The sequence below is a fragment of the Lotus japonicus genome, chromosome 2, assembly GCF_012489685.1.
Source record: "Lotus japonicus ecotype B-129 chromosome 2, LjGifu_v1.2".
Taxonomy (NCBI): domain Eukaryota; kingdom Viridiplantae; phylum Streptophyta; class Magnoliopsida; order Fabales; family Fabaceae; genus Lotus; species Lotus japonicus.
The window spans coordinates 20,603,212-20,628,539 of NC_080042.1; the positions used below are offsets into that span (position 1 = coordinate 20,603,212).

Sequence of the window (25,328 nt, forward strand, 5' to 3'; positions counted from 1 at the left end):
GCGGTGGGGGCATGTCTGTCCACCAACTCAAACCTGATCCCCCCCGAGGGAGAGACCATCGAAAACCAGTCCGCCATCGACATCTGGCAGCAGGCCGACCGCCCAAACACAAACATGAAACCAAAGCCAAGGCGTTAGGGTCAACTCACGGAAATAAGTAATTATACACTCAACATGTGATTGAGGTATAGATATATATGTTTATATATATTAATAATCCTAGCATGTTATTGGCTCTAACAATGCTTCAATAATTCAAATAGCATACAATTCCAGTCAGAGTGAATGTATGCGTGAAATGCAATTCAATATGATCCAGATAATTGTTTGGGATGGGCACCACGAGACCGCACGACACATGCCTAGTGTCGCCAACTCTGCTCGGGTGTCGCTTACAAACCCATGCATAGTCGGATCAGCCCCAACCATCAATGGTCGTGCCACTCTGCCCGCTATGCCGAAGATACACCCAGGTGTTCTTCGATGAAGGCAATTCCCCAACCTTCGTGAAGCTTTCCTGTTCTTCACCGAGGCCCAATCTTTCGATCGTACAAACCTCGAATGATGCATGATGCAGTATGATTAGCCAAACATCGATTCGTCCTCACAACGCAAGTGTTTAGCTCAAAACCCAATTTCAAAACCCAAGAGTTTAGTGTCGGTCAATACAACACAACTCCAACAACAAGAGTACTAAAGTACTCGGTAACTTCCCCTTGTCACCGTGGCTCACCCCCCCTGGTGTCCAGCAATTCTCCAGAACCCACAACAAAAGTCGACTTTTCCCCGTCTTTCGCAATTATTTTCCCCTTTAGTTTTCCTATGTTTTATTCGTTAATAAAAATGTTTCGAATTGAATTAGTCAAGTTATGAGTTTATTTCTTGAATACTAAATTCTCTAAAGTCTCTAGTTTTCGAAATTCTATTCATTCTAAGTTTTCCAAAAACCCACCAATGTAAATCCCGGGGAAAGTCTAAGTATACAAACGAACGGCTAAGTCTCAAACCCCATGTTTGTACTTGCCTAGGGTTGTTTCCCCAACCCGAAAGATCAAAAATAACCAGTTCAGTGATTCTCCACTCCGAAGTCGCGTCAAAACGCACAATTCAATAACATCTCAATATCATAAGTTATGGAAAACATCATAACATTAATTCATCATCATAATCAATATCAAAGTAAAGCATAAGTCGAATTTATCGACGTCTATCATGCAGTCTTAGCTATTAGGTAAGTTGCCCTAACCTCGAGTTGCTCCAGCCTCGTGGTCTAGGTTTTCTTCACACAATTGCTCTGAGAAACCCAAAGTTCCTTCAACTGAACCTCAGAGAAAACAAAGCAGAAATCCAAACAAAATCGATTAGCTCGATCACAATACAACTCATTAATGATAGACAAAGCATCGAAGCTTCAGAATACAACAATCGAGTACGAAAGGACAAGTTTTCGCAAACGAAAAACTCCCCCCCCCCCCCACACAAACATGCTCTCTGCCACCAGAGGAAAAAGGCTCCGGCTCTTTTTCTTCGATCTAATTTAATTACAAGGTAGTTTTAGGGTAAAACTAGGGTAAATAAACTGTCGGAAAAATTTTCAGACAACCGGGTCAAAATACGGCTATTCAGGGGCGTTTTGGTCCAAAATAAAAGCTCAAAAACTCAAAGTTAAAACTTCGGAAAACAAATTTGATAACGATGTTCCTAACGACATTTTTAGCAACTAATCCTAAAGGCACTAAGTCGGATTGCGACTTTTCGACATTAAAGTTTCGATATGTGCACAAATGGGTTTTCTAAGCAGTTTTTCAGATTTTTGCCAACTCGATCAAAATCGGCGAACAACGGCGAGTGTTCTAGGTTGTTGGGCAAGTACAGAAGATATCCCAAGCGAAAAATCAAGAAAAACGGATAGTTTTACGAAAAGCTCGAAACTTTGAGCACAGAAACAGCTAAAGAAACGCAGTGAAAAGAACGATCAGAGGTAAGAATCAAGCTAGTTACCTCGATACCTTGAAGTAGGGACAAACAGCTAGAAGATCGGTCGAGTTTCGGCGAAATTCTCCTTCCTCCTTTCTCTCCTCAAACTCGCGGCTTCAATGGGATGGAATGGAAGATATTTTGATTTTTTTACTATTTATAGGAAGGTGAAATCGCGAGAAAATGAAAATTTCGCGATTCCGATTTTTGCAGCACGTTCATCGGTGAATTCTAAGCGAGATTTTGGCGACAGAATTCCAGAACTCAAAACAAATCTCTAGAATTAGGGAAAAACGATCCAAAAGCGGTACAAGTTAATTTGCCCCGAAAAACTACTTTTGCTGTGAAGGTCAGACGACAAAACTTCGTTCTGAAGAAAGATTGGAAACATCGAAACAAATCTGGCTACGCGGATGGAAACTTCTTTAAAAGCTCCGAATAGAAAAAGTCTTCATTCAGTGATTGAATTTAGGGTTTTTGAAGAAAAGAAATTAGCGTCGTCAGACTTCCGAGAATTGAAACCTATCGTACGTACAGTCCAGAGTTCCGAAATGAAACACTGGTCGAAGGAAAAATAAAGAGAACTTCTTATTTTTCCAAGGATTTTAAATCTCACTTAAACGTTGCTTTAAGAGCGAAATTAGCCTATTCTGGACACTCTCGCCATAAGGCGGGTGTGCAGACGACTCGCACTAACTCCTAAAACAACTATGAAACATTCCTCAAGCAATTCCTAAACTTTCTTCTTCATTAATCTTTCTCAAACGGCGAACTCCTGTCACGCTTACACTGATTCTACGCGTGAGTCGGAAATTAAACTTTAAATCCAGTTCTGCAAATCCGGGTCTTACATCAGTTGGACAAATTTATATCAAATGTGTATTTCTTAGTCCCAGAACCAAATGACTTAGGCCCATGATGTTTATGCACCATGCATGTTGAGAAAATTAATATTGTCATGTTAAACATTTAGCATTGCACACTTATAGTCTTGAGTTGACATGTGTTATTTATTTTAAGCAATTGATAATGCACTATTATTTAATTTTATATATCGTTGTATATGCTTCTGCGTATGTATGTCAATTGCAAAATCTTGGAACTCAGTGTTGTCATAATCATTGTGTCTGTGGTTGAGACCAGAATGGAGTTTAGGAATAATAATAATAATAATATTTAGCTCGGCGTCATAGGGACCTCTATGTCGAGGGTCGATGCCAGTTTGGAGCTGAGGCATATTGGGACTCGATGTTGTTGGGACCACCATGCCCGTGGTTGACACCAGTTAGGAGTCTGTGGCATATTGGAACTCTATTTTGTTAGACCATTATGCATGTAGTCGACATTAGAGTTTGAGGATTAGATATATTTTTGCTCGGTGTCGTTGGGACCTCTGTGCCGGTGGTTGACGCCAATTGGAGCTGAGTCATGATGGTTTAAGAACCATACTATTTCTTTAGCCATAAGTCTTTTGAGAGAAATTTTATTTTAACTCGACGTTATTAGGACCTTTGTGGTAGTGGTCAACGTCATTTCCGAGTTGAGGCTTGATGGTTTTAAGAACCATACATATTTCTGGCTATAAGGAATTGGAGAGAAATTGGTAGGACCAACAATGAAAATAACAATTTGGTCGTTGGATCACATTAACATGCTATTTTCTTGCGACACTCCACACCAATGACTAGTAGATGGAGTTAATGATGTTTGTAACCATGGAAGGTCCTATATCACTAAATGTTATGATGACAGCCATGATTCGATGTTACTTGATTTAGTTGGTTGAAGTCATACTAGATATCGTACCTTGGATCATTGTGTTTTCGAAATATGGCCACATAACAAAGTTAGACATTAGCCTGAGAGTCGTTTTCAAATTGTTTTTCCAAAATAAAAATTATGCATTTTGTCTGGGGTGTTTGCAGATTAACACGAGTGTTGGGAATAGGTGTAGGTAAAGATGTTTGCGAATTAAGCTGGATCAATTTAGAAGAGAATAATCATCCAATCCAATCTTATCTGTCAATGAAATTGTCTTTGAATTCAAATCTGATTCGATCCGATCCAATCTTGCAGTATGGATTGGATGTTTCAGTCTTAATTTTTATAGGGCTTAATTGCATTTTTGGTCCCTGACATTTATAAAAGCCACGATTTTGGTCCCTCACCTAATTTAATTACAAAAATCATCCCTCACCTAACACTCTGTGAACAAAGTTGGTCCCACCGTCAATTTTTTAACGGAAGAAGCTTATGTGGTGTTTGAAAACTTAGGTGGAAGTGCCACTGGAGAGAGGGAGGCACATGCCTCTACATCTCAGAGGAAAAAACAACAAAAAAACTCAGAGGAATAGGACACAACCTCAATCCCAGCGTTCCAACAACTAGGCCTCCCAACAGCAAAGCTTCACTATGAGATAAAAAAAACAGCCGAGAGGAGAGGAAAAATCGATTCTGACGCCAGTGGCACTTCCACATAAGCTTTCAGACGCCACGTAAGCTTCTTCCGTTAAAAAATTGACGGTTGGACCAACGTTGTTCACGAAGTGTAAGGTGAGGGACGATTTTTGTAATTAAATTAGGTGAGGGACCAAAATCGTGGCTTTTGTAAATGTCAGGGACCAAAGTTGCAATTAAGCCTTTTTATAGTGTCAATCTAATGTTCATAAATTATAACATAGTCAATTTAGTTTTATTTTGTTTTGATTTCTAACCTAAGAAGGGTAGCTCAGTTGGCAACGCAGGCTGAGTGTGTGGGAAAAACTCTCGGATTCGATCCCCACACAATACACTCTGTGGGAGGGATGATGAGCCTCAACTGTGACTAAATTTTGAATCTGACGGCAGCCAAAGAGTGACCGGGTACCAGATATTTCTACCAAAAAAATAATTTTGTCATATAAGAATTTTACAAACATATAAGGATGTAACCAATGAGTAGATATGTTACATGCTTGGTTCCCCTTAACCAATGGTTCAGGCTCAAACCTTCCGAATGAAAAGTTCAGTATGATGCGGATGTTTTCAGCTCAAAATGAAATCCAGTATGCTATCAAAAAAAAATCGGGTTTTTAGTGAGAAAAGTAATTAAAAAAAAGTGATCTCTCGTGCTATGCCTGTAATCAATAAGCCCACGCTGAAGCCGTGTCCAGCAACAAACAAAAGCCCAAGAAGAGAACGAAGTAACAAAAACCAAGTCCAATCCAAGGGTTTTACGAGGAATCAAAGAGAAGAAGCTGTTCTGTTCTGAAGTGTTTCCTCTGCCATTACTATGAAGTTCCTTCAGTCCCTCATTGGCAATGGTACATTTTTTCTTCTTGTTCTTGTTAAATTCCACGTGATTTCAGAACTCAGATTCACGTTTTTTGCCTTCTTATTAGCTCGAACCCGTTTTGCGGCGCGTGGTGGGTCACTGGGTCGGGTCTCTGGGGTCCGATTCTTCTGTGCTCCTTCTGAAGAGTACTACAAGAGAAACTACGCCAACAATGTCTCCGAGTACAACACCGTGTTCGGTTCTCTCACTGCTCAAAGAAGGTTTTTTTTTTTTTTTCAAATATTTTTGGTTAACCAATCCAAAAAAAGCTCCATTTTCATTTCCATTTTGATTTATGTTTTTGGATTATTTTGTAGGAATTTCTTGCTGAGGGATGCTTATGATGATATGATGCTTGATGGGGTGAAGCCGAACCGTGACACTTTCCATTCCCTTGTTGTTGGGACCATGAGAGGCTCTAGAATGCAAGATGCTTTCTACTTCTTGAATCAAATGAAAATCATGGGTTTGGTTCCTGATGTATGTACTAGTGTTACCTTTTATAACTTCATTTTGACGCTGGGCGGGGGGGTTAGGATTTCGAGCCAGTGCTATTGATAACGTGTTATTGGGCGTGTAATACTTGATGTTAGGTGCTTAAAAATGCATGGAATTTTAATTAGTTATGTGATTTGAAGGGATATCTTCAAACTAGTTGTGCTGCTTTTTCCTTGTCTCTTTCCAATTGAGCTGGGAGAATGATTATACCAAAATGTTTTAAGCTAATGTCTTGAGTGTGTTTGGTTGAACCTTTCATTTTTCTTTGATTCTTCTTAATGCAATAACTTGTAGAGTGTGGAAATGTGGATATTGTTGAGTGATATGAAGTTGTTGAGATTTTTTCTTCCATATAATCTTTCCTAGTTTCCATGCTTGCAGGATTTAATAGATACTTTGGTTATTTTTGTTTCATGGCTTCAGGCCAGAAAAATGCGGCTTCAGTTGGATGAAACTAGAGGCACGCAAGTTTTAATTTTACAATGTGCCAGCCTTGTTCTTATACTTGTGTGCATGAAAATGTCATTTGGTGTATAGGTGGCTGCATTGCAGTGGCTACTGGCTATTGGTTTTTTACTTCCTTATGAAGTTAACCTTGCTTGAACTAGAGCAAAATCATTGTTCTAATTTTTTTTTTCATATAGAGCACGGCCTTGATCCTAAAAACTTGCTGCAATGTAATTCATATGAACTTTCACTTTAATTTTTCTGTTTCAAGTCGAGATCAATGACTAGTCTCACATTGATGATTTAGGTTACTTTATACAACTTTCTGATTTCAACTTGTGGGAAATCCAAGAACTCTGATCAGGCTATTCAGGTATCTTTCAGGCTATCACCATCTACTTGTAGACATGCTTATGACATTCCACTGCATCCGAAATGCTTAATGTTTCTCTTTCTTTAGATGTATAATGTTTTTATTTGTTGTCCTTTCATTGAAGATTTTGGAGGAGATGAAGTTCATGGAAGTAAAGCCAAATGTACGAACCTACATCTGCTTGCTGCATGCTTGTGCAGCCGATGGACGCTTAGACCGAGTGTATGCTATACTATTACTTCTTAGCATCTTTACTTAAAAAAATGACTTTTTCCATTCATTCTTTCTCTTATGTGGTTATTTTGGTGTCATTCTTTTCTCAAGGGTTAGTGTTTTGTTTTCACAATGTGTTGTTTGCTGCTAAAATCTGCTTGCTCTTGAGTCATGTGTTGCAAATCTTTACATATCCAGTCCCAAGTCTGGAGAAAAGAATAGGTTGTGTTAGGCTGTCAATAGCCAATATAAAACCTAGTCAAATTTATACGACATCGGTCATCAATGTGTTGTGTGATGCTACTCTTGATGGCCTAACAAATTAAGCTTTCTTGCCTACAATTTATATCCATTTTTCCTTTTGAGTAAAATAGGGGGATTCCTTGCTTCTAGTTGTCTCTTTCTAGGTACCGAAGTGCATATCAGCTTCATCAAGTATCCTCTTACATGTTTATCTCTCTCAAAATATTTAATTATTCAACTTTACTAATCCAGGAATGCAATTGTTCGCGATATGACTGCAGCTGGTCTGGGATTAAACAAGTTCTGCTATGCGGGGCTTATAGTTGCTCACAAGAACAAAACACCTGTTACCGATGATTTTGCTGCAAAAGTAGTTGCAATCTATTTCTTTATTTGACATGTATTATGCTGTAGCTTTCCAGTAATCTTTTAAATTTTTTTGTGAAAAAGGTTATTGAGTTTGTCGAGAGGTCAAAGATTTGGTCTTCAGTTGAAGCCAACAGTGCCAATGCTGAGAATGTGATGATGGGTGTTTCTGACGAGGAGTTATACAACTTACCAACAGCAGAATATGTTCACAGGCGCGGTGGATTTTTGGTGAGGCCATTTACGGCATATCATACTGCATTTTATGCTGCTGCAGATGTCAAGAATGTTGAGGTATGAGGCATCATGACTGTATGGATTTTGATGTAATTTTCAAATGGTTCTTGCTATGCTTCTAGTCTCTTCTTCTGATCCTACCTGTTTTTGTGACATGAAATCATTCTACTACATGCCTTTGATATGTTGGATCAAATTATCAACATATCTAGTAAAAATTGATTATGCTTGATCTTTGAATCTTGATGTCTTAGTTTAAGCAAAATCATGATATTCTCTTTCCTGGTTTATATTGTATATTTCTTTTAAATATTTTTTATCTATTTCATGTTCGCATACTTACTCCCTGCAAGGTGAAGTGATGGTGGCGTACAATGATTACCCTCTGTACTAATGAGAAAATAGAGATGAAATTAACGATAGTGATATAACTCAATGGATCCAATAGTTTATATGCTTCTGGTTCGTAATAGACTAATAAACTCTATTAGCAGCCTACCGCCTTTGCGCCTTACCAAAGAGTTAGAAAAAATGACTTAATCATCAATGAAATTTGAGATGGATCACAGAAAGGCAGGTGTCTCTTCTCTAAACTTACAGTTTGCTATGTAAATGAATTGCTGTGGTTTTAAGTTTCTTTGAACGAACTTGCCTCAGTTGTGGCATCTTTCTTTCTTTTGTTTCCTTTTTTTTTGGAAAGGAATGAGTGACAGTCTGGTGAAACAAATTTGCATTCAAGGTGAGATTATGGTATTATATTTTGAATATCAATAATGAATTTATCTATGAAGGCTTGATGGAGCTGTATGTAGAGTTGTAGACTACTTCCTTTTGCTTGGTTGTTTAGCCATTATACCATGGTTGATGTTATGATTGGTTTGTTGAAGAGGAATCACACTTTTCTGTCTTTCTACTTGATTTAGAGTTACTAATTTACGACATTAAAATTTAAGGATGATCACATATTCTTTATGACGGGGAGGGATGCACAGAAGCAATTTCTGGTTTGCTGTTTTGATTTTCCTGCCAGTTTAGTTATTGATGAAGAGTAATTAACTTTCTATTGGATCACAGTCAAATATCTGATTTAAAATTTGTGTTATTCTTCGCAGCAACTGTTGCCCCTTTATTAAATTTTAACCAGGTTTAGGGTTTAGGCCAATTAATTTCAGATTTGTTTATATTTTGAAATTTAGCATTCTTATGTGGTGCATAAACTTAACTAGAGTCCGTTGATAGAGGAACATGATCACATCCTCTTATTCAATTGATCATTTTCTATTATGTTTTTACATATCTGCATTTTGATGTCATCATCCATCAATTGTTGTTTTCTTCTGTCCGCCTAAACTGATTAACCTTGATGGTATTCCTTTCCCATTCAAAATTGTTTTATTTTCACTTACGTCAATGTCTACTCTTTTTTTATTTGTTTATCTAATTGTGGCAGTTGGTGGGCACACTTTTGGAAATGCTCAACAAGGAGGGGAAATCTCCGGATATCTATATTATGATGCAAGTAATTAGGTAATCAATTATTGATTATTAATATCTCTAGTTTGTACTTTTCAGATAACTTCTAATTTCTAGACAAACATATGACCAACCTAACTTTGAGTTGGTAGTATATGCTTCATTCAACTTAGACAATAATTATACGAATCACTAGTGCAATGACTAATTGCTTAACTTTTGCTTGCCTTTGGTGCATGTGCTAGGCTTTTATGTGCCTTAGTATTGTTGGTGGTGTTGTGCCAACTGCCAAACATCTTCCATCATCCATAGTTTTATAGTGGATGGTGTGTTGGCACCATGTGAAGCAAAGCATGCAGTCAGTTGTGAGAAAGTGGAGCATATTAGAGAGTATAGGTATATTGTTGATATGAAAATATCGGTTTCAATGTGTAAGTGTGTGCCAGCTGGAATGCCAGCTGGACACAACTGTAATTTCTGTTAGTAACAGCTGTATACAGCTGTCAAGTTTGTTAGAGTCAGTTATCTTTCTGTTAGAGGAAGTTACTGTTCAGTTAGCTTGTTCAACAAGCCACTGCATCCTATATAAGGATTCAATCTCTCATTGTACAATTCAGTTTTATCATAGTGAAATATTCAGATGCAAATTCTTTTTCTTTTCTCTGATTCTTCTATCATGGTATCAAGAGCCTAAGATCCATGGCTATGGATTCTTCATCACCTTCTATGCCTTCTTCTTCTTCCTCAAGCTCTCTCTCTCAAGCTTTCTCGCACAAGCTCAGCATCAAACTTGATGATTCCAATTTCTATTCATGGAAACAACAAGTGGAAGGAGTCATCAGATCACACAAACTTCAGAAATTTGTGCAAGATCCACCGATGATTCCTGAGAAATTCTTGACTGAAGAAGACAAAATCACAGAAAATGTGAATCCTCTGTTTGCAGATTGGGAGCAACAGGATTCTCTTCTCTTTACCTGGCTTCTTTCTACTCTTTCGCCTGCAATTCTTCCAAATATGATTCAATGTGTGCATTCCTATCAAGTTTGGGAAGAAATCCACTCGTTTTTCAATGCCAAATCAAGAGCTCAGTCAACACAGTTGCGGAATGAACTGAAGAACATCACAAAAGGTACAAAAACTGCTTCTGAATTTCTGCAACGAATCAAGACGATTGTGAATACTCTTGCTTCGATTGGAGAACCTGTTACCTTTCGTGATCATCTAGAAGCAATTTTTGATGGACTCTCTGAAGAATACAGTGCTTTGATGACGGTTATCTACAACCAAACAACCTACTTCACGATCTCAGAAGTGGAAGCTATGGTGATTTCGCATGAAGCGCGATTCGACAGGATGAGGAAGAAACAACTCGCAGACACTACTCCTGCGGTGTTTCTTGCACAGGCGCAGAATTCACCTTCTTCTTCCACTGCTCCGGCGCCGCCGCCGCCACAAGCTATGTGGACTCAGCCCGCTCCGGCACCATCGCCAACGATGGCGCAACCTCCTGCTACCAGTGTCGCTCCCTCTCAGCCAGTCGATACTGCGGTTGACTCAGGATATGGAAATCGCGATGAACAAAATCGCAATTCTGGTGGTTATGGCAGAGGGCGTGGTCGCGGGAGAGGACGCAATGTCCAATGCACCTACTGCAGTAAATGGGGCCATGACGCTGCATCTTGTTGGTCGCGTCCCTCAGGAGTTAGTTCCAATGCTAATTCCAGTGCTAATTCTGCACAATCTGGGAATTCTGGTTCCAATTTCTCTGTTCCTGGAGTCAATTTAGGGTTTTCCCCAATGCAATTTGGGGGTTTTCCCTCTATGGCCAATTTTGGGTTTCCACCTTATGCTCCATACAATTCAATGCTTCCTCAGTATGGTTCTAGTGTTCTTTCACCGTCTAGCATGCCTCCATGGTCACCTTGGTGTATTCCACCAACTCCTTATTCACATGCTACTGATATGCAAGGTATGCAAGCTGCTGGCATGTCCTTTGTTCGACCTTGGCTTCCTCAGGGGCAGTTTCCAGCACCTACTGCTCAAACTCCTCAGTTTCCTAGACCACCACAGCAGCAGGTCTCTACTGGAATGCATCCTCAAGCTATGTTAGCTACTGTTCCTGCACACCACTCTTCACCTGTGACTTGGTGCCCTGATTCTGGAGCTACACACCATGTGACTAATAATCCAGGCATTTTTGTGGATCATGTTCCATCTTCATCACAAGAACAGCTTTTGGTGGGCAATGGTCAGGGACTGCCAATTCAGTCTATAGGTTCAGCTCTTCTTCCTTCTTCTTTTAATCCTACAGCTAGTTTAATTCTTAAAAAGCTTCTTCTTGTGCCTTCTATAACTAAAAATCTTGTTAGTGTTAGTCGTTTCGCCCGTGATAACAATGTTTTCTTCTCTTTTCATGCCAATCATTGTTCTGTTCATCATCAGGACACTTATGAACTTCTTCTTACTGGTACTGTTGGAGATGATGGTCTATATTACTTTGATGGACCACTCACCAAGGCCAGCTCACAACCACAGTCTTCTTCTCCTTTGTCTTCTATCCAGGCTTGCTTAGCTTCCAAGTCTGCAGCAAATAAAGCATCTCCTGCTATTGATTTGCAATCTGCAACTGTTTCTCCTATAGTTCCTAGTCTAGTTCCATGTAATAATGCTGATTCTGTCAATGTTTCATCTACTGTTTCTGATCTAGTTTCTTGTAATAGTGGTAGTGGTATTTCAGTTTATGATTTGTGGCATTCAAGATTAGGTCATCCTCATCATGATGTACTTAAACAAACCCTTTCCTTGTGTAATATTTCTGTTCCAAGCAATAAAAGTGTGTTTTCATTTTGCAAAGCTTGTTGTTTAAGTAAGCTTCATAGATTACCTTCTTCTTCTTCCAATACAGTTTACAATACTCCCTTTGAGCTTGTTTTTGCTGATTTGTGGGGACCAGCTTCTTTGGAATCCTCTTGTGGTTTTTTATACTTTTTAACATGTGTTGATGCATGTACTAAGTATACTTGGGTTTTTCCCTTGAAGAAAAAGTCAGACACTTGTGCAACTTTTATAAATTTTCAAGCCATGGTTGAGTTGCAGTTTGGACACAAACTTAAAAGTGTCCAAACAGATGGGGGAGGGGAGTTTAAACCCTTGACCTCACACTTTCAGAAGTTAGGCATCATTCATAGACTAACTTGTCCACACACTCACCATCAAAATGGTAGTGTTGAGAGAAAGCATAGGCACATTGTTGAAACTGGCTTAGCCTTGTTATCTCATGCCTCAATGCCTTTGCAATTCTGGGATCATGCTTTTCTTGCTGCCACTTATCTCATAAACAGAATGTCTACTACTACATTGCAAGGTGCTAGTCCTTACTTCAAACTGTATGGTCAATATCCAGATTTTAAGAGTCTCAAGGTCTTTGGTTCAGCTTGCTTTCCTTTTCTAAGACCTTATAATTCCAATAAGTTGTCCTTACATTCAAAAGAGTGTGTGTTTATAGGGTATTCCATTAATCACAAGGGATATAAGTGCTTGGACCAATCTGGGAGAATTTATATCTCCAAAGATGTCCTTTTTCATGAACATCGTTTTCCATATCCTATTCTTTTTCCTACTGATCATTCTTCTTCTTCCTCAGCTGAATTTTATCCTTTATCTACCATTCCAATAATTTCACACACTGCACCACCTAGTTCTCCTGTTTTGGCAGCTTCTGGTCATTCCTCACCAGGTCCACAAGATTCTCCTCAACAACAGCAGCCTCCAAGTGCTACACTCTCAGCTGATGACCCTTCTACTTCAACTCCAGCAGTTGTTTCACCACCTGTACCTTCATCCTCTGCACAGTCAGCTGATACCTCTGCTTCAGTGGTTGCTGCAGCTCCTCCAGTGATTGTCAACACTCATCCTATGCAAACAAGGGCTAAAAATGGGATAGTTAAACCCAGACTTCAACCCACACTGTTGCTCACTCACCTGGAACCTACTTCTGTCAAGCAAGCAATGAAGGATGCTAAATGGTATAAGGCTATGCAAGAAGAGTACACAGCTCTTATGAACAATGGCACTTGGACCCTTGTTCCTCTTCCAGCTAATAGAACAACAGTTGGTTGCAAATGGATTTACAGAATCAAGGAAAATCCAGATGGTTCCATAAACAAGTATAAGGCTCGGTTGGTGGCCAAAGGATATAGTCAGGTTCAAGGGTTTGACTATTCTGAAACTTTCTCACCAGTGGTGAAGCCTATCACAGTAAGACTCATTCTTTCTCTTGCCATTTCAAGGGGCTGGCCATTACAACAACTAGATGTCAATAATGCCTTTCTTAATGGAGTGTTAGAGGAGGAAGTGTACATGGTACAACCTCCTGGTTTTGAACACAAGGACAAGAATCTGGTTTGCAAGCTGCAAAAGGCCCTCTATGGTCAAGGGCCTGGTTTCATAGACTAAAGGAGGTTCTCATCAGGTTTGGCTTCCAAGCTAGCAAGTGTGATCCTTCCTTGTTTACTTACTATTCTTCTCAAGGCTGTATCTATATGCTGGTGTATGTAGATGATATCATCATCACTGGGGCTTCTATGTCACTTATTCAACAATTAACAGCACAATTACATTCCATCTTTGCACTCAAACAATTGGGTCAGCTGGACTATTTTTTGGGTGTTCAAGTCACACATCTTTCCAATGGCAACTTGCTTCTCAATCAGACCAAGTATATTTCTGATCTCCTCACTAAGGTCAACATGCTTGATGCAGCTGCCATTTCCACTCCCATGCAATGTGGAGTCAAACTGTCCAAAAATGAAGGTTCTGCTCTCAAGGATCCTACTGAATACAGAAGTGTGGTTGGTGCCCTTCAGTATGCAACTATTACTAGGCCTGAAATCTCTTTTGCAGTAAACAAAGTGTGCCAATTCATGGCACAACCTCATGAGGAACACTGGAAGGCTGTTAAAAGAATTCTGAGGTACCTCAAAGGTACTCTAACTCATGGTATTCTTCTTCAACCTTGTTCCATGACCAGGCCTCTTCCTCTCATTGCCTACTGTGATGCTGATTGGGGATCTGACCCTGATGATAGGAGGTCTACATCAGGGTCCTGTGTTTTTCTAGGCTATAATCTCATTTCCTGGACAGCCAAGAAGCAATCCTTAGTTGCAAGATCAAGCACTGAAGCAGAGTATAGAAGCCTAGCCAATACTACTGCAGAACTGTTATGGGTTCAATCCTTACTGACAGAACTGAAAATTCCATTCACTATTCCTACAGTCTATTGTGATAACATGAGCACAGTGCTTTTGACACACAATCCGATATTGCATACTCGCACAAAGCATATGGAAATGGATATATTTTTTGTAAGGGAAAAGGTCCAAGATAAGAGTCTTCTAGTTCAACATGTACCCTCTGAACATCAAAAGGCAGACATATTCACTAAGGCCCTCTCCCCAACTAGGTTTCTACTGTTAAAGGACAAACTGAATGTAGTTGACAAGCAAGTGCTTTTGTCACCTCCTTCAGTTTGAGGGGGTGTATTAGAGAGTATAGGTATATTGTTGATATGAAAATATCGGTTTCAATGTGTAAGTGTGTGCCAGCTGGAATGCCAGCTGGACACAACTGTAATTTCTGTTAGTAACAGCTGTATACAGCTGTCAAGTTTGTTAGAGTCAGTTATCTTTCTGCTAGAGGAAGTTACTGTTCAGTTAGCTTGTTCAACAAGCCACTGCATCCTATATAAGGATTCAATCTCTCATTGTACAATTCAGTTTTATCATAGTAAAATATTCAGATGCAAATTCTTTTTCTTTTCTCTGATTCTTCTATCAGAGCATTTAGTACACACATATAAACAGTAAATAAAATACTTGGTTTATATTAAGAGTAGTTATCATATCTAAGTTTGTCAAGAATAGTAGCAAACTCTCAAGTATGTAATTACTATAAAGGAAAAACAGTCACAAAACAATCAAATGAAAATCACAATGTCATCAGAGAGAACAATCAGTCCTGGAGATAATCATCCTCATTAATCGTCCTTCTCCTCCTTGCCTTATCATAATTGTAACCTTATTAGGCTTTGCTTATCAGTTTTCTTGTGGGATGGACATTGAGCTTATCACAGACGACGTGGGCCTCACAGAAAATAAAATCATGTGGCGAAGAGAGAGAGAGAGAGAGAGAGAGAGAGATTGCAGCGCATGATTTTTTATATATATAATTGGTTTATGTCCTCTGCTATGTGACTAACTCTATTTGTCCATGTCTCCACGATGCTATCCACTATATGGTATAGTAGATCTTTTGCTTTAGACTTTTTTCCGCAATCCACTATTGACAATACTGGCTCTTATACTGATTATACTACACTTATACTTGACCTAGGTTATTATTATGGATGAATAAAAGCATTAGGTTAATGTTTTGTACTTAACATTCAGACTATTTTTCGAAGCCCCTTCCCTTCATTAAACCTTTTACCCTTAATTTCAACAGAGACAAAGCCCTTGAGTCTATCCAATTCTAGGATGCTTCTAAGAAAAAGATCTTGATCTACTCGAAGGAGTGCATAGTTTTAACCATCAAACTTGTTTGTGAGAAACTAAGCAGATATAGTTACATTTTGAACATTTTGGTTCTGGACTAGACCCTTATTTCTTGCTGCTGTTGTATTGAACCGGTATTTGTTTTCTAGTTGCATAATAAAAATTGTTTATCTCTGATTACCATTATTATGCAGGTGCTATTGTCATGCAGGAGATATTGAGCGTGCTCATCAAACTTTTGAGGGCTACATAAACTCAAACAGGGTTATTGAACTTTATGTGGTGAGTTTGGTCATATACAGTTTCTATACCTATCAATACCAAATCTTTTAGCTGAATGCTTATATTTCCTCAAACAATATTGAGGATATCAGTAGCCTTAATATGGCCTATTTTTGGCAGTGGCGTATCCCATGTGGGTGTGTTTGAATTTTAAATTTAAAAATGCTGATTGTTCACCTTAATTTCTATGTTTCTTCTTCCCCTCTAGCATTTATGGTTCAACATCTGTTCATGGTATATGTGACGGACAGTTTGTTGTAATCCCCATGAAATTTTTTACTGCTGTAGTCTAGGACTTTTTTACCTTGCTTAAACTGCTGAAGTGTTGTTCATAATGCTAATTATTTTCACAATTTGTATAAAATGCATATTGACTAATGAAATTATCCATGACTGCAGACATTTGCACAGGGGGCAATGAATGGCTACACTGAAAAAGGAATGCAAATTGCTCAAGATACACTGGTAGTTTATCCCAAATTCTTTATCAACTTTTTTACGCTGTAATTTATTTGGTATTTTTAAAGACTTCCTAATTTCAATCTACAAATTTAGGTGACAATGAACGAAAGACAATTTTTCTTGAATTCCAAATACGGAAGTGAACTCCTGCTTATAGCTGCTGGTGAAAAGGTACACATACTCTTCCAATGATATCCTATTATTATGTTCTTGATATGAGAGTGTGTGTGTGTATATATTGTCTAGGATTTAAATGTGCTTATATATATTGCCTAGGATTTTAATGTGCATATTTTCTAATTGTTTCTTAAATGGTAGACCGGAGGATACACTACTGCTAACTACATATGGGACTTGATGCGGGCCCGTAATATTGTCCCTTCATTTGCTGCGGTAGAAAGATACTATCAGGGCTTGAAAGTGAGTTATTTACCTCTGTATTGCATCATGATTTTATGTCTTTGGAGATACTATTTCTTGCTATTTTGTATGTCATTGACCAACTATGGTAAAAGCTTAAATTGTCGGGTGAAGAAATATTAATGGTTTCATGTTATACTTCTAGCACGCCCCCTCCTGCAAGAGCCTATTGGGCATGAAGCATGGACAATGCACAAACCCATATACCATGTGTTGGAATTCAACTTTTTATTATAATAATGGGGGGGGGGGGTAACAAGGATTGATCTCCAGACCACTTAGGGCCTGCTTGATTGCAACTTTTGAAAACTGTATTCAGAAACTGGTTTCGAAAACTGTTTTTCAAGAAAAACTGTTTGAATTAGATGTTCTCCAATATTAAAAAATTGTTACCTGAAAACTAATAATGGAAACAAAACATCTTTTAGCTGTTTTGATATTTTAGTTTTAAAAACTGAAATTGAGAACAATTTTCGAAAACAGTTTTTGAAAACAAATAGGTAGGCTAAGTCTCATAAAAGCTTTGATGTCATGTCATGAACCAACTATCCCAAAAGCTTAAGCTCCAGAATTGTACTTCTAACTATATATATTATTATACTTATACTTCTTATACTTATAAGTATAACTATATATTCATATTTGTTGCTAAACCTCCAGAATTGTACAATGCACGAAGGTTACAAATTTTCTCATTTCAATTAGAGATAATAATTAGTGTTTAATTTTGATCCACTTTCACTGACAATCCTTTCTGTACTATCATGATATTGTGGTTTGTTATGTCATTGATACAGTTAACTTGATGAATTACTGTCAAACTTGTGTTAATACTGTGGCAATACATAATTGGATGATGATTTATTACATCAAATGTGGATCAAATTTGAACTCTTAATATATATATATATATATATATATATATATATATATATATATGGGGATGGGAAGGCAAATATTTTTTTTTTGTGCGTGTAGGAAGCACCATAAGTTCCCAGTTTAAGTTAAAATAACTGATAGAATAGAACTGATAATACACTGAAGAAATCTTGATGACTGATTCAGCTCCCTAGTTTCTGCACCAAGGTGATTACAGACTAAGAAGGTAAAGGAAACGCTTTTAAAGACCTAATGCTAAGTGGTTACTGGTATTAAAGAGACCAGCACACTCCACCCAATGATCTTGTTTGCATCTTTTGATACAAACAAGATGCCCTCCCCCTTTCCCTGTTTGTCCTATTTATAGCCTATCTTTTCTCACTCTCTAATTATCTCCCTAAGTAACTGAATAACTAAGGGATCTCCTTAACTAAGTAAGGGGTTGTTACCTATCAACACTCCCCCCTGCCCCTTCACATTCACCTTGTTCTAAAGGTGAAAGGTTGTATAAATGCTTAAGAGTTGAACAATTCTCCCCCAAAAGTCCTAAACTAGGACAGTCACAAAAGTTCCACTTGGATCCTATTGCTGAAAGCATAAAGATTAAGGTATACGTGCAGTTTTGGGACTGTAGTGCAGGTTCCCTGAACTTCTATAACAAGTTCTGATGGGTCCTGTTGTAGCTGGAGTAACATATCAATTTGTTGCGTAGTTGAGTGCCTTTGAACTTGACATTGCTGTTTACGCCTTTGGCTCTGAAGCTATAGGGCTCTTCCTTATCCCGTATCTACTTAATTTTCTAAAACTGTTTGATTAAGTTGGAGCAGAACTCAGCATCCACCTAGCCAACCCCTTCAGGTTCAATTACAAAGGAAATATTCAGATATCTGCCTCGAATCAAAGCAGTATTCTGGAGTGAGTCCCTTTCAAATGATATCCGACAACCCATCTTCATGTTTGGTAATAGCTTAGGCCAAGTCTGAACAATATTTTCGCAACCATTAAAACCCCATATATTTCTGAAATGCAGGGCCATATATCCCCATGCTTTCTGCAAGATAATTTTCAATGTGCCAGATACCCTCTGTTGCTTCATCAGTATTCAAAATGCTTCTATTTGATCTCCAAACTATCCAGCCAGAGAATCAAGTGCTGCTTCTTTCTCTTAGGCCCAACCCTTTTTTTCAGAGTTTTGTGCTTGACCCATTATGTCAAAAGGTTAATCCATATTCTGTGGTTCCAATCTTGCCATTGGACTAGCTTCCCGTAGTTCGAACTTTGCCCATTCTCCCTTGACCTAGGAATTACACAGCTGCTTTAGAGCTGCGAGACTACCACCTCTGGTCTCCACCACTTTTGGCGTGGGCAGCTTGGCTGACAAACTTGAGAACCAGGGCTCTTCCCCATCTGTTGATCCAGTAGCATCCTTGGCTGGACCCAAGTCCAGTAGCTGAGTAACTGAATCGATGCACGCGAACTCAGATACTAAGCTCTGACAACAAACTTGATTATGTCGTCACTGAGCGAACTACCCCATGAAATTCCACTGCGTCCTTCCAAACACTTGTTGATAGAATTCAGAATTTCTGAGGTAGATATTATTATTGAATATTAAAGGAAAAGGTGAGCACAAGGCTCTACAATGGAAAATACTCCAGAGTCTGCGACTCCTCACCAGAGAGATATTCTCTCCTAACCTAATTCTCACGAGCAAAACATGCCTCCCTTCTCCTGCTCTTCTTCCTCCTAATATAACCCTATCCCACTAATCAAGGAAATCCTTCCTAATATAAATGAATCCCACTAATCAAGGAAATGCCCCCTAATAAATGAATCCCACTAATCAAGGGAATCATGCCAGCCCCACTCATTAATCCTCATATCTGGTGTCCTATCACTTGTTGCTGTTCTGAAACAGTGCCCGTGCACTCATCTTCAGCCTGGTTCCTGTCATCAAGAAAGCATCAGCCACCGCTTGAGTAACCCAGTCTGGCAATCTTTGCTGGGAAACCTTAGTTGAGAGTGGTCACCCTCCATTAGCTCCCTATCTTCTCCCTCAGTGGGGGTGGTGCAATCATCCCACTGCCAACTGATTTTTTCTTCCCCTCCTTTTAAGTAATGCCACCTGCATGCTGCCCATCACCACCGCTTCCTTAGTCGTCCGCCTGAAACTCATCTTCCTTGCTGTGCCCCTCTGTTTCTAATGATTATTTTATATCCAGTCGTCTCTTCTATTGTTTGTAGCCGTCAGTAGTAGTTCACTCGACTTGTGTCTTCTTCCTTGCTGCACTATACCATGCAGTGGGTCAAATATCACCTCCATCCAAGAATTTCCAGCCATCTTTTGGATTATTTGATTTTTACCGAATAAAATTTCCTTCTCTAATATTGAGTCTGTGTCCTTTTGCCTTCATTTATTCTCTGCTATTGCCAGGTTTGCGTTGCGTCTTTCCTTTTTCGTGGTTCTCTGCCATAATCATAGCTCCTTCTTTCTTTCTGATCTTGCTGCCCTGCCTGCTGTTTTTATTGGCTTTTCTGCACCATGGGATACTTTCCCTTCCAAAATTTCTGGCCACCCTGATTCTTCTTTCTTTTCCATAGACATTTCTGACCTTATTGAATCTGATTCTTTGTTCTCATTCTGATATACCATTGAGTCTAATCCCAAATCAGTTTCTGCTTCCTCATCTTGCATCCAAACCAGCACAGATGGATCCATTTCTGCTTGAACCTCTTGAGCAAAGCCTTTACAAATTTTAATAGAGTTTAGGTAGCTAGTTAGTAATATAGTAGTATATCTTCATGTATATGTGTCTGTATATATAACAGTGCACTCATCAGTTGTAACCAACCTATCAATGAATAACAGATTCAGTTCTCTCTCTCTATCTATCTCTCCCTCTCTCTCTCTCTCTCTTCTCTTTCTCTTTTAAATTTCCATCATGTTGCATTCTGAATTCTGATGGCTCCTTTTCCAGCAAAACCACCAACCGAGAGAACTCCCACTCATCCCCAGCCAAGCCCATATTAGCTTCTTCTCCTCAGGCACTTCAATGGCCTCAAAATACTGCTCTACATTGATCAACAACCTATAAGACTACCTTCAATCAAAAGTTGGAATCATCTTAAAGTGAAATCTCGCACTACTCCAAGATCGAGAGCTTTATACCAATTGATAGAATTGGATCAGATGTAGCACGCATAAGAAATCTTCATTACTGAATCATCTTTCTAGATTCTTCAGCAAGGTGATGACTGATGACAGGCTAGGTAGGTAAAGGAAACAGTAGCAACAATGGTTACTGCTATTTGATGGCCAGCACTCTCCACACAATGATCCTGATTCATGGAGATACCCTCCCCTTTTCCCTCTTTCTCCTATTTAGTCTATCATCTCTCGCTCTCATTATCTCCCTAACTAAGCGATCTCCCTTACTAACTTGCCAAAGAGTTCACCTAACTCAGTAGCAAACTCCTTATATAGATTTACTTCAAAATGCGTATTTTGTAATTTTGTGTCATGAAAAAAGTACAGTTTACGGATGTTAAAACTTCATTATTCTTGACTTTTTTCTGAAGTTCAAGTGGAATTTATTTCAGTCTAGTTAAAATCATTGAAGGAGCAGGCCCAACATTAGGTTTACTAACTAGACTAGGAGTGCGTTTGGCTAAACAGCTTAAATAAGCGCTTATTGCAATAAGCGCTTGTCACATAAGCGCTTATTCATTAGCTAATTTGATAAAATTAGGTTATAAGTAAGCATAAGCTCTTTTTCAGATATACTTATGAATAAGCGCTTATGCTATAAGATAAGCTCAAAAAAACTCTTCCAAACAGGGGCCTAGTTCCCTGATTATTATCTTAATTGATTGGTTCAATTGTTAATGAAAAGGTTTTCTAATAGTCACATGTCATCTAATCAAGCTATCTTCCGATTAACTCTTGATGCTCACTTCTGCTATGATGTATGTGGAATTGCAGGATCGAGAGATACCTCAAGATGATCCAAGACTGGTATTGGTTTGTCGAACTTTGGACAACTTCCGCATGAGGAACAGGGGGCCCAACGTTTAATGTATAGAGATTAGGCTCTTTGCTTTTTGTTTTGATAGATTTTGCTATTTGAAGAGAGAATGCATGAGTCAACAGAATTATTTATTTGATTCACGTATGAGTTGATCCAATTCAGAAGGGTCTCCAACTCTCCATGTTATCAGATAAAGTTGAGCTAAGCTCTTCTAGATGGTATTTTAGAAGAATATGTAGTTTGTAACACGATTTTTCGCCATTTGATAGTTCATGTATTTGTGAAATGATTTCTTTGTTATAGAGCATGAATGAACAAGATATTACTGAGCTCACTAATTATCCACTACAACTGAAATGTATAGTTCTTTTACACTCACTCCCATCTTATATTTAATCATACTCCCCTCCCCTGATAAATAAAATCCTAATACTTTTTGCTTCATTTTTTTTTTTTTTCCTTAAACTATGTTAACCATTTGTTAGAGGAAGCTTACATGTTCAAACCACCCTTTAACTCTCATCTCCCACATCCATAACCACTAGAATCCTAAATCCCACGGCCACTGTAGCTTGCAACGCACAGAACCAGATTATGTAGTCCACTGCCCACCTCTTCTCTCACCTGTGTGCTCATCTTTCCAACCCTCTTGCTCTGTCAGACGTTTCTTCTCACAATAAAAGTGTCTTGCTCTCTTGACAGAGAATGCAGTCCAGTAGTATAAGGTTAATGAGTTGCTTTATCTAGTATGTATTATAGAAATTTCGTGGAGTATCGTAGTATATTTAGTTTTGGAAGATTTGGGATGTTTTGCGATTGTCTGAGGTGTCTAAGATGGCAAGGAACAGTGACATCTCATATATAAATTATTTTGTTGATATTCTTAGATGCCGCAAAATCAGGTGTGCTATGGGAAATTTGTTAATCCAATTATCTGGTTAGCTATTCAAATGATCCAACCAATTATAATTTGCCCTTTGAGTTTCTATATAACCAATCTGCTTCACTCGAACTAACTGGACAAAAAACACACAAAAGTGACAACGTGATGCGAACCTAGGGGACACTTGAAGATTGAAGGAAAAAGGACCAAGAAGTAACAAGCACATTAGAACTTTCTATTTTCTTTTAGTTTTGTATGTATTTATGGGTGGATTTCTAGTGACTATGTATCTCCTTAAGTTGAATTTTAGTATCTTTATGAGTTCTTCAGTCATCACGAAGATGAATATGGCATGGTGGATGTAGACCATATTCCTGGTCCTGTTTTCATTGGGTGTTGTATGGGGTATTTCCATTCCTTGTGATATTATCTTGGTGGCGTGGATTTTTCTCTTGGTCAGTGGGCTTTTGCTTTTTTCTTCAAATTGAATATTATGATGGCATGGTGGATGTGCTTGCTTAGCTTAATGGAATGTTGTTGGTTTTTGGCTGCTGCATTGTCTTGAAGGTTCTGGCTTGGACAGCGGGAATTTGCTTTTTACTTTTGTATAGTCCTCCTTGGAGATTACATCTTGATTATTGAAACATGTACTCTTTTTTCTTCACCATGTTTTCCCACGGGGGTTTTTCCTGGTAAGGTTTTAATGAGGTATGTTTTCTTTAATCTATCTCCAAGGAGGTGGTGGGTGGTGGGTTATTTTACTAGTAGGAGGATCATTGTTTTCTGTTTGTAAAGTTGTAACTTTTAGTTTTTTCTTTTCCTCTTTTCCTACTTGTATTGGGTTGAAGTACCCCTTGTACTTCATTTTAATATATTTCATTGCTTATAAAAAAAACGAAGATGAATATGGCTTTTAATTAAGATCTCGAAGGCTAGTGGAGTCATTTAGTTCTTAGTAGGGGAAAGTAATTGCTTGGTGGAAGTAGACCATTTAGTCAATAAATATGGACCAATGTAACTTTGAGATGAGATTTTGAGATTAATCAAACTGGATCTTTGTTTCCTTGTGAGAGAGAATTCTCTTTTAGGTTCTTCAGCGAACAATTTCCATCTTATCAAGAAATCATTTACTTGTGGCAATCTTCATTTGACATATCAATCTTTGATTGTGGTGCCATCCCCACCCCTTGTCTTTCCATCTTTTATTTTTAATTTCTGTCCAAATTTTGAGGAAGTTTTATTTTGATCATTTATCGAGTTATACTTATCCATTTTCGGTGATTTTTCAGTCTAAATCAATGTTCAGAAGGTGTGAAAGAGAAGGGAAGATACGTGGGAGAGGGAGAGAGCTGAAGATTGATTATTCAGCATTGGAGAATTGTGGTTTTGCCCCAAATTATAAAGATTGTATAAATTAATTTAGGTAGTGTAGGATTTATCTACATAGAGTTATAGGAAAATTAAGAGGAATATAGATTATAGTCCTAAATATTAAGAGTAACTTTATAGGATTAAAAAATGTAATTTAAGACTACTTTGGTTAAGTTTAAGTGACTAAGGAACTAAGTGTAATTTTAATCTTTTATTTCAGTATTTTTTCTTTTATTTGAATTTTTCTAACCATTAATTATATTAAAATCACTTATAAAATTTATTCTAAAATCTAAATATTTAATTATTAAATTTTAATTATTACCTTATTTAGACATTACCTAAGCAGGTGAAATCAAGGATGCTACACTTTCGACTGTCCTAACTTCACCGAGGCCCAATCTTTCGATCGTCCCAACCTCGCAAATATGTATGCATGATGCAATATGGTTAGCCAAACAGCGGTACATCATCACACGGATACGCACCTCTAGCTAACAATCACTGTCTCTACAGTACCCGAAGGTAAACATTGGTTCTCCGACAATTTGCATTAAGCAAAAGTGCTTCCTGCACTCTCGTGACTCCTCACATCACTACGGTCCATCCTCTTGATGACCAAAACTCAAATCTTTACAAAACTCTCAAACATCGGGGGTTTCCCGAACAAATTGCTCAACAAGTAAGGAGTGCCTTCCGTACTGTAGTGGCTTCTCACACCACAAAAACTCATCTTCTTGATTACAGAAACTTAAGTTCTCTTTCTATCCTCAAAACTTGGATCATCGTTCTTTTCTGTTTTCAAAACACTTTCCGAAGTCCTAAGTTTATCCTTCTCTTAGTGATTTTCTTTAAACTATAAAAGTGTTATCACTTGGTTTAGTTTCATTACGATGCCTCATTCTAAAACCTTTAAGTGTCTTCTTACTTTTTCAAAGCTTATCAGTATATAAAGATTCCCTCGTTGTTGAGTATTTTGTCTTGATGAAGGTTGTGTTATGTTGGCTGCATTTTGTCTAAGGTGTTTGATTTGTTTCTCATGTGAAAAACAACATTGTCATTGTCTGATGTGCAACCGAATGTCCTAGTCACCTGGTAGAACATTGTGATTCGGGTTGCTGTGTATTTTTCACGAGTGGTACGTGAAGCCTTAACTGTGAAGATTTGCTATGATTCTACACGCTGCAAGCTGTGCATATCTTTTGATGATTTGGGATTTAATTTTTAGAAGGAATAAAGATTAATTTGTATGAGCCAAGTGTTTATTATTTTGGCTTCCAGATTTGTTTCCATTTTTGCTATATGAACT

General features: G+C 38.2%; 1 protein-coding gene across 1 annotated transcript; it reads left to right on the top strand.

Moving 5' to 3' along the window:
- The first annotated feature begins 5,124 nt into the window (after positions 1-5,124).
- On the top strand, positions 5,125-22,099 carry LOC130737757 (pentatricopeptide repeat-containing protein At4g35850, mitochondrial). The gene is made up of 13 exons (XM_057589605.1): positions 5,125-5,279; positions 5,358-5,511; positions 5,608-5,770; positions 6,543-6,608; positions 6,733-6,830; positions 7,317-7,434; positions 7,515-7,724; positions 9,118-9,194; positions 15,889-15,976; positions 16,376-16,441; positions 16,532-16,609; positions 16,757-16,858; positions 21,720-22,099. The coding sequence occupies exons 1-13, from the start codon at positions 5,249-5,251 to the stop codon at positions 21,810-21,812; spliced, it is 1,344 nt and encodes a 447-aa protein (XP_057445588.1). The 5' UTR covers positions 5,125-5,248; the 3' UTR covers positions 21,813-22,099.
- The last annotated feature ends 3,229 nt before the right edge of the window (positions 22,100-25,328 follow it).

What these genes read in the sequence shown, in the direction of transcription:
- LOC130737757 (XM_057589605.1), top strand. Translation starts at nt 5,249, where the DNA reads ATGAAGTTCCTTCAGTCCCTCATTGGCAATG. An exon ending in ATTATGATGCAAGTAATTAG is followed by an intron (nt 9,195 to 15,888) that starts GTAATCAATTAT and finishes ATTATTATGCAG; the next exon opens with GTGCTATTGTCATGCAGGAG. An exon ending in TTATAGCTGCTGGTGAAAAG is followed by an intron (nt 16,610 to 16,756) that starts GTACACATACTC and finishes CTTAAATGGTAG; the next exon opens with ACCGGAGGATACACTACTGC.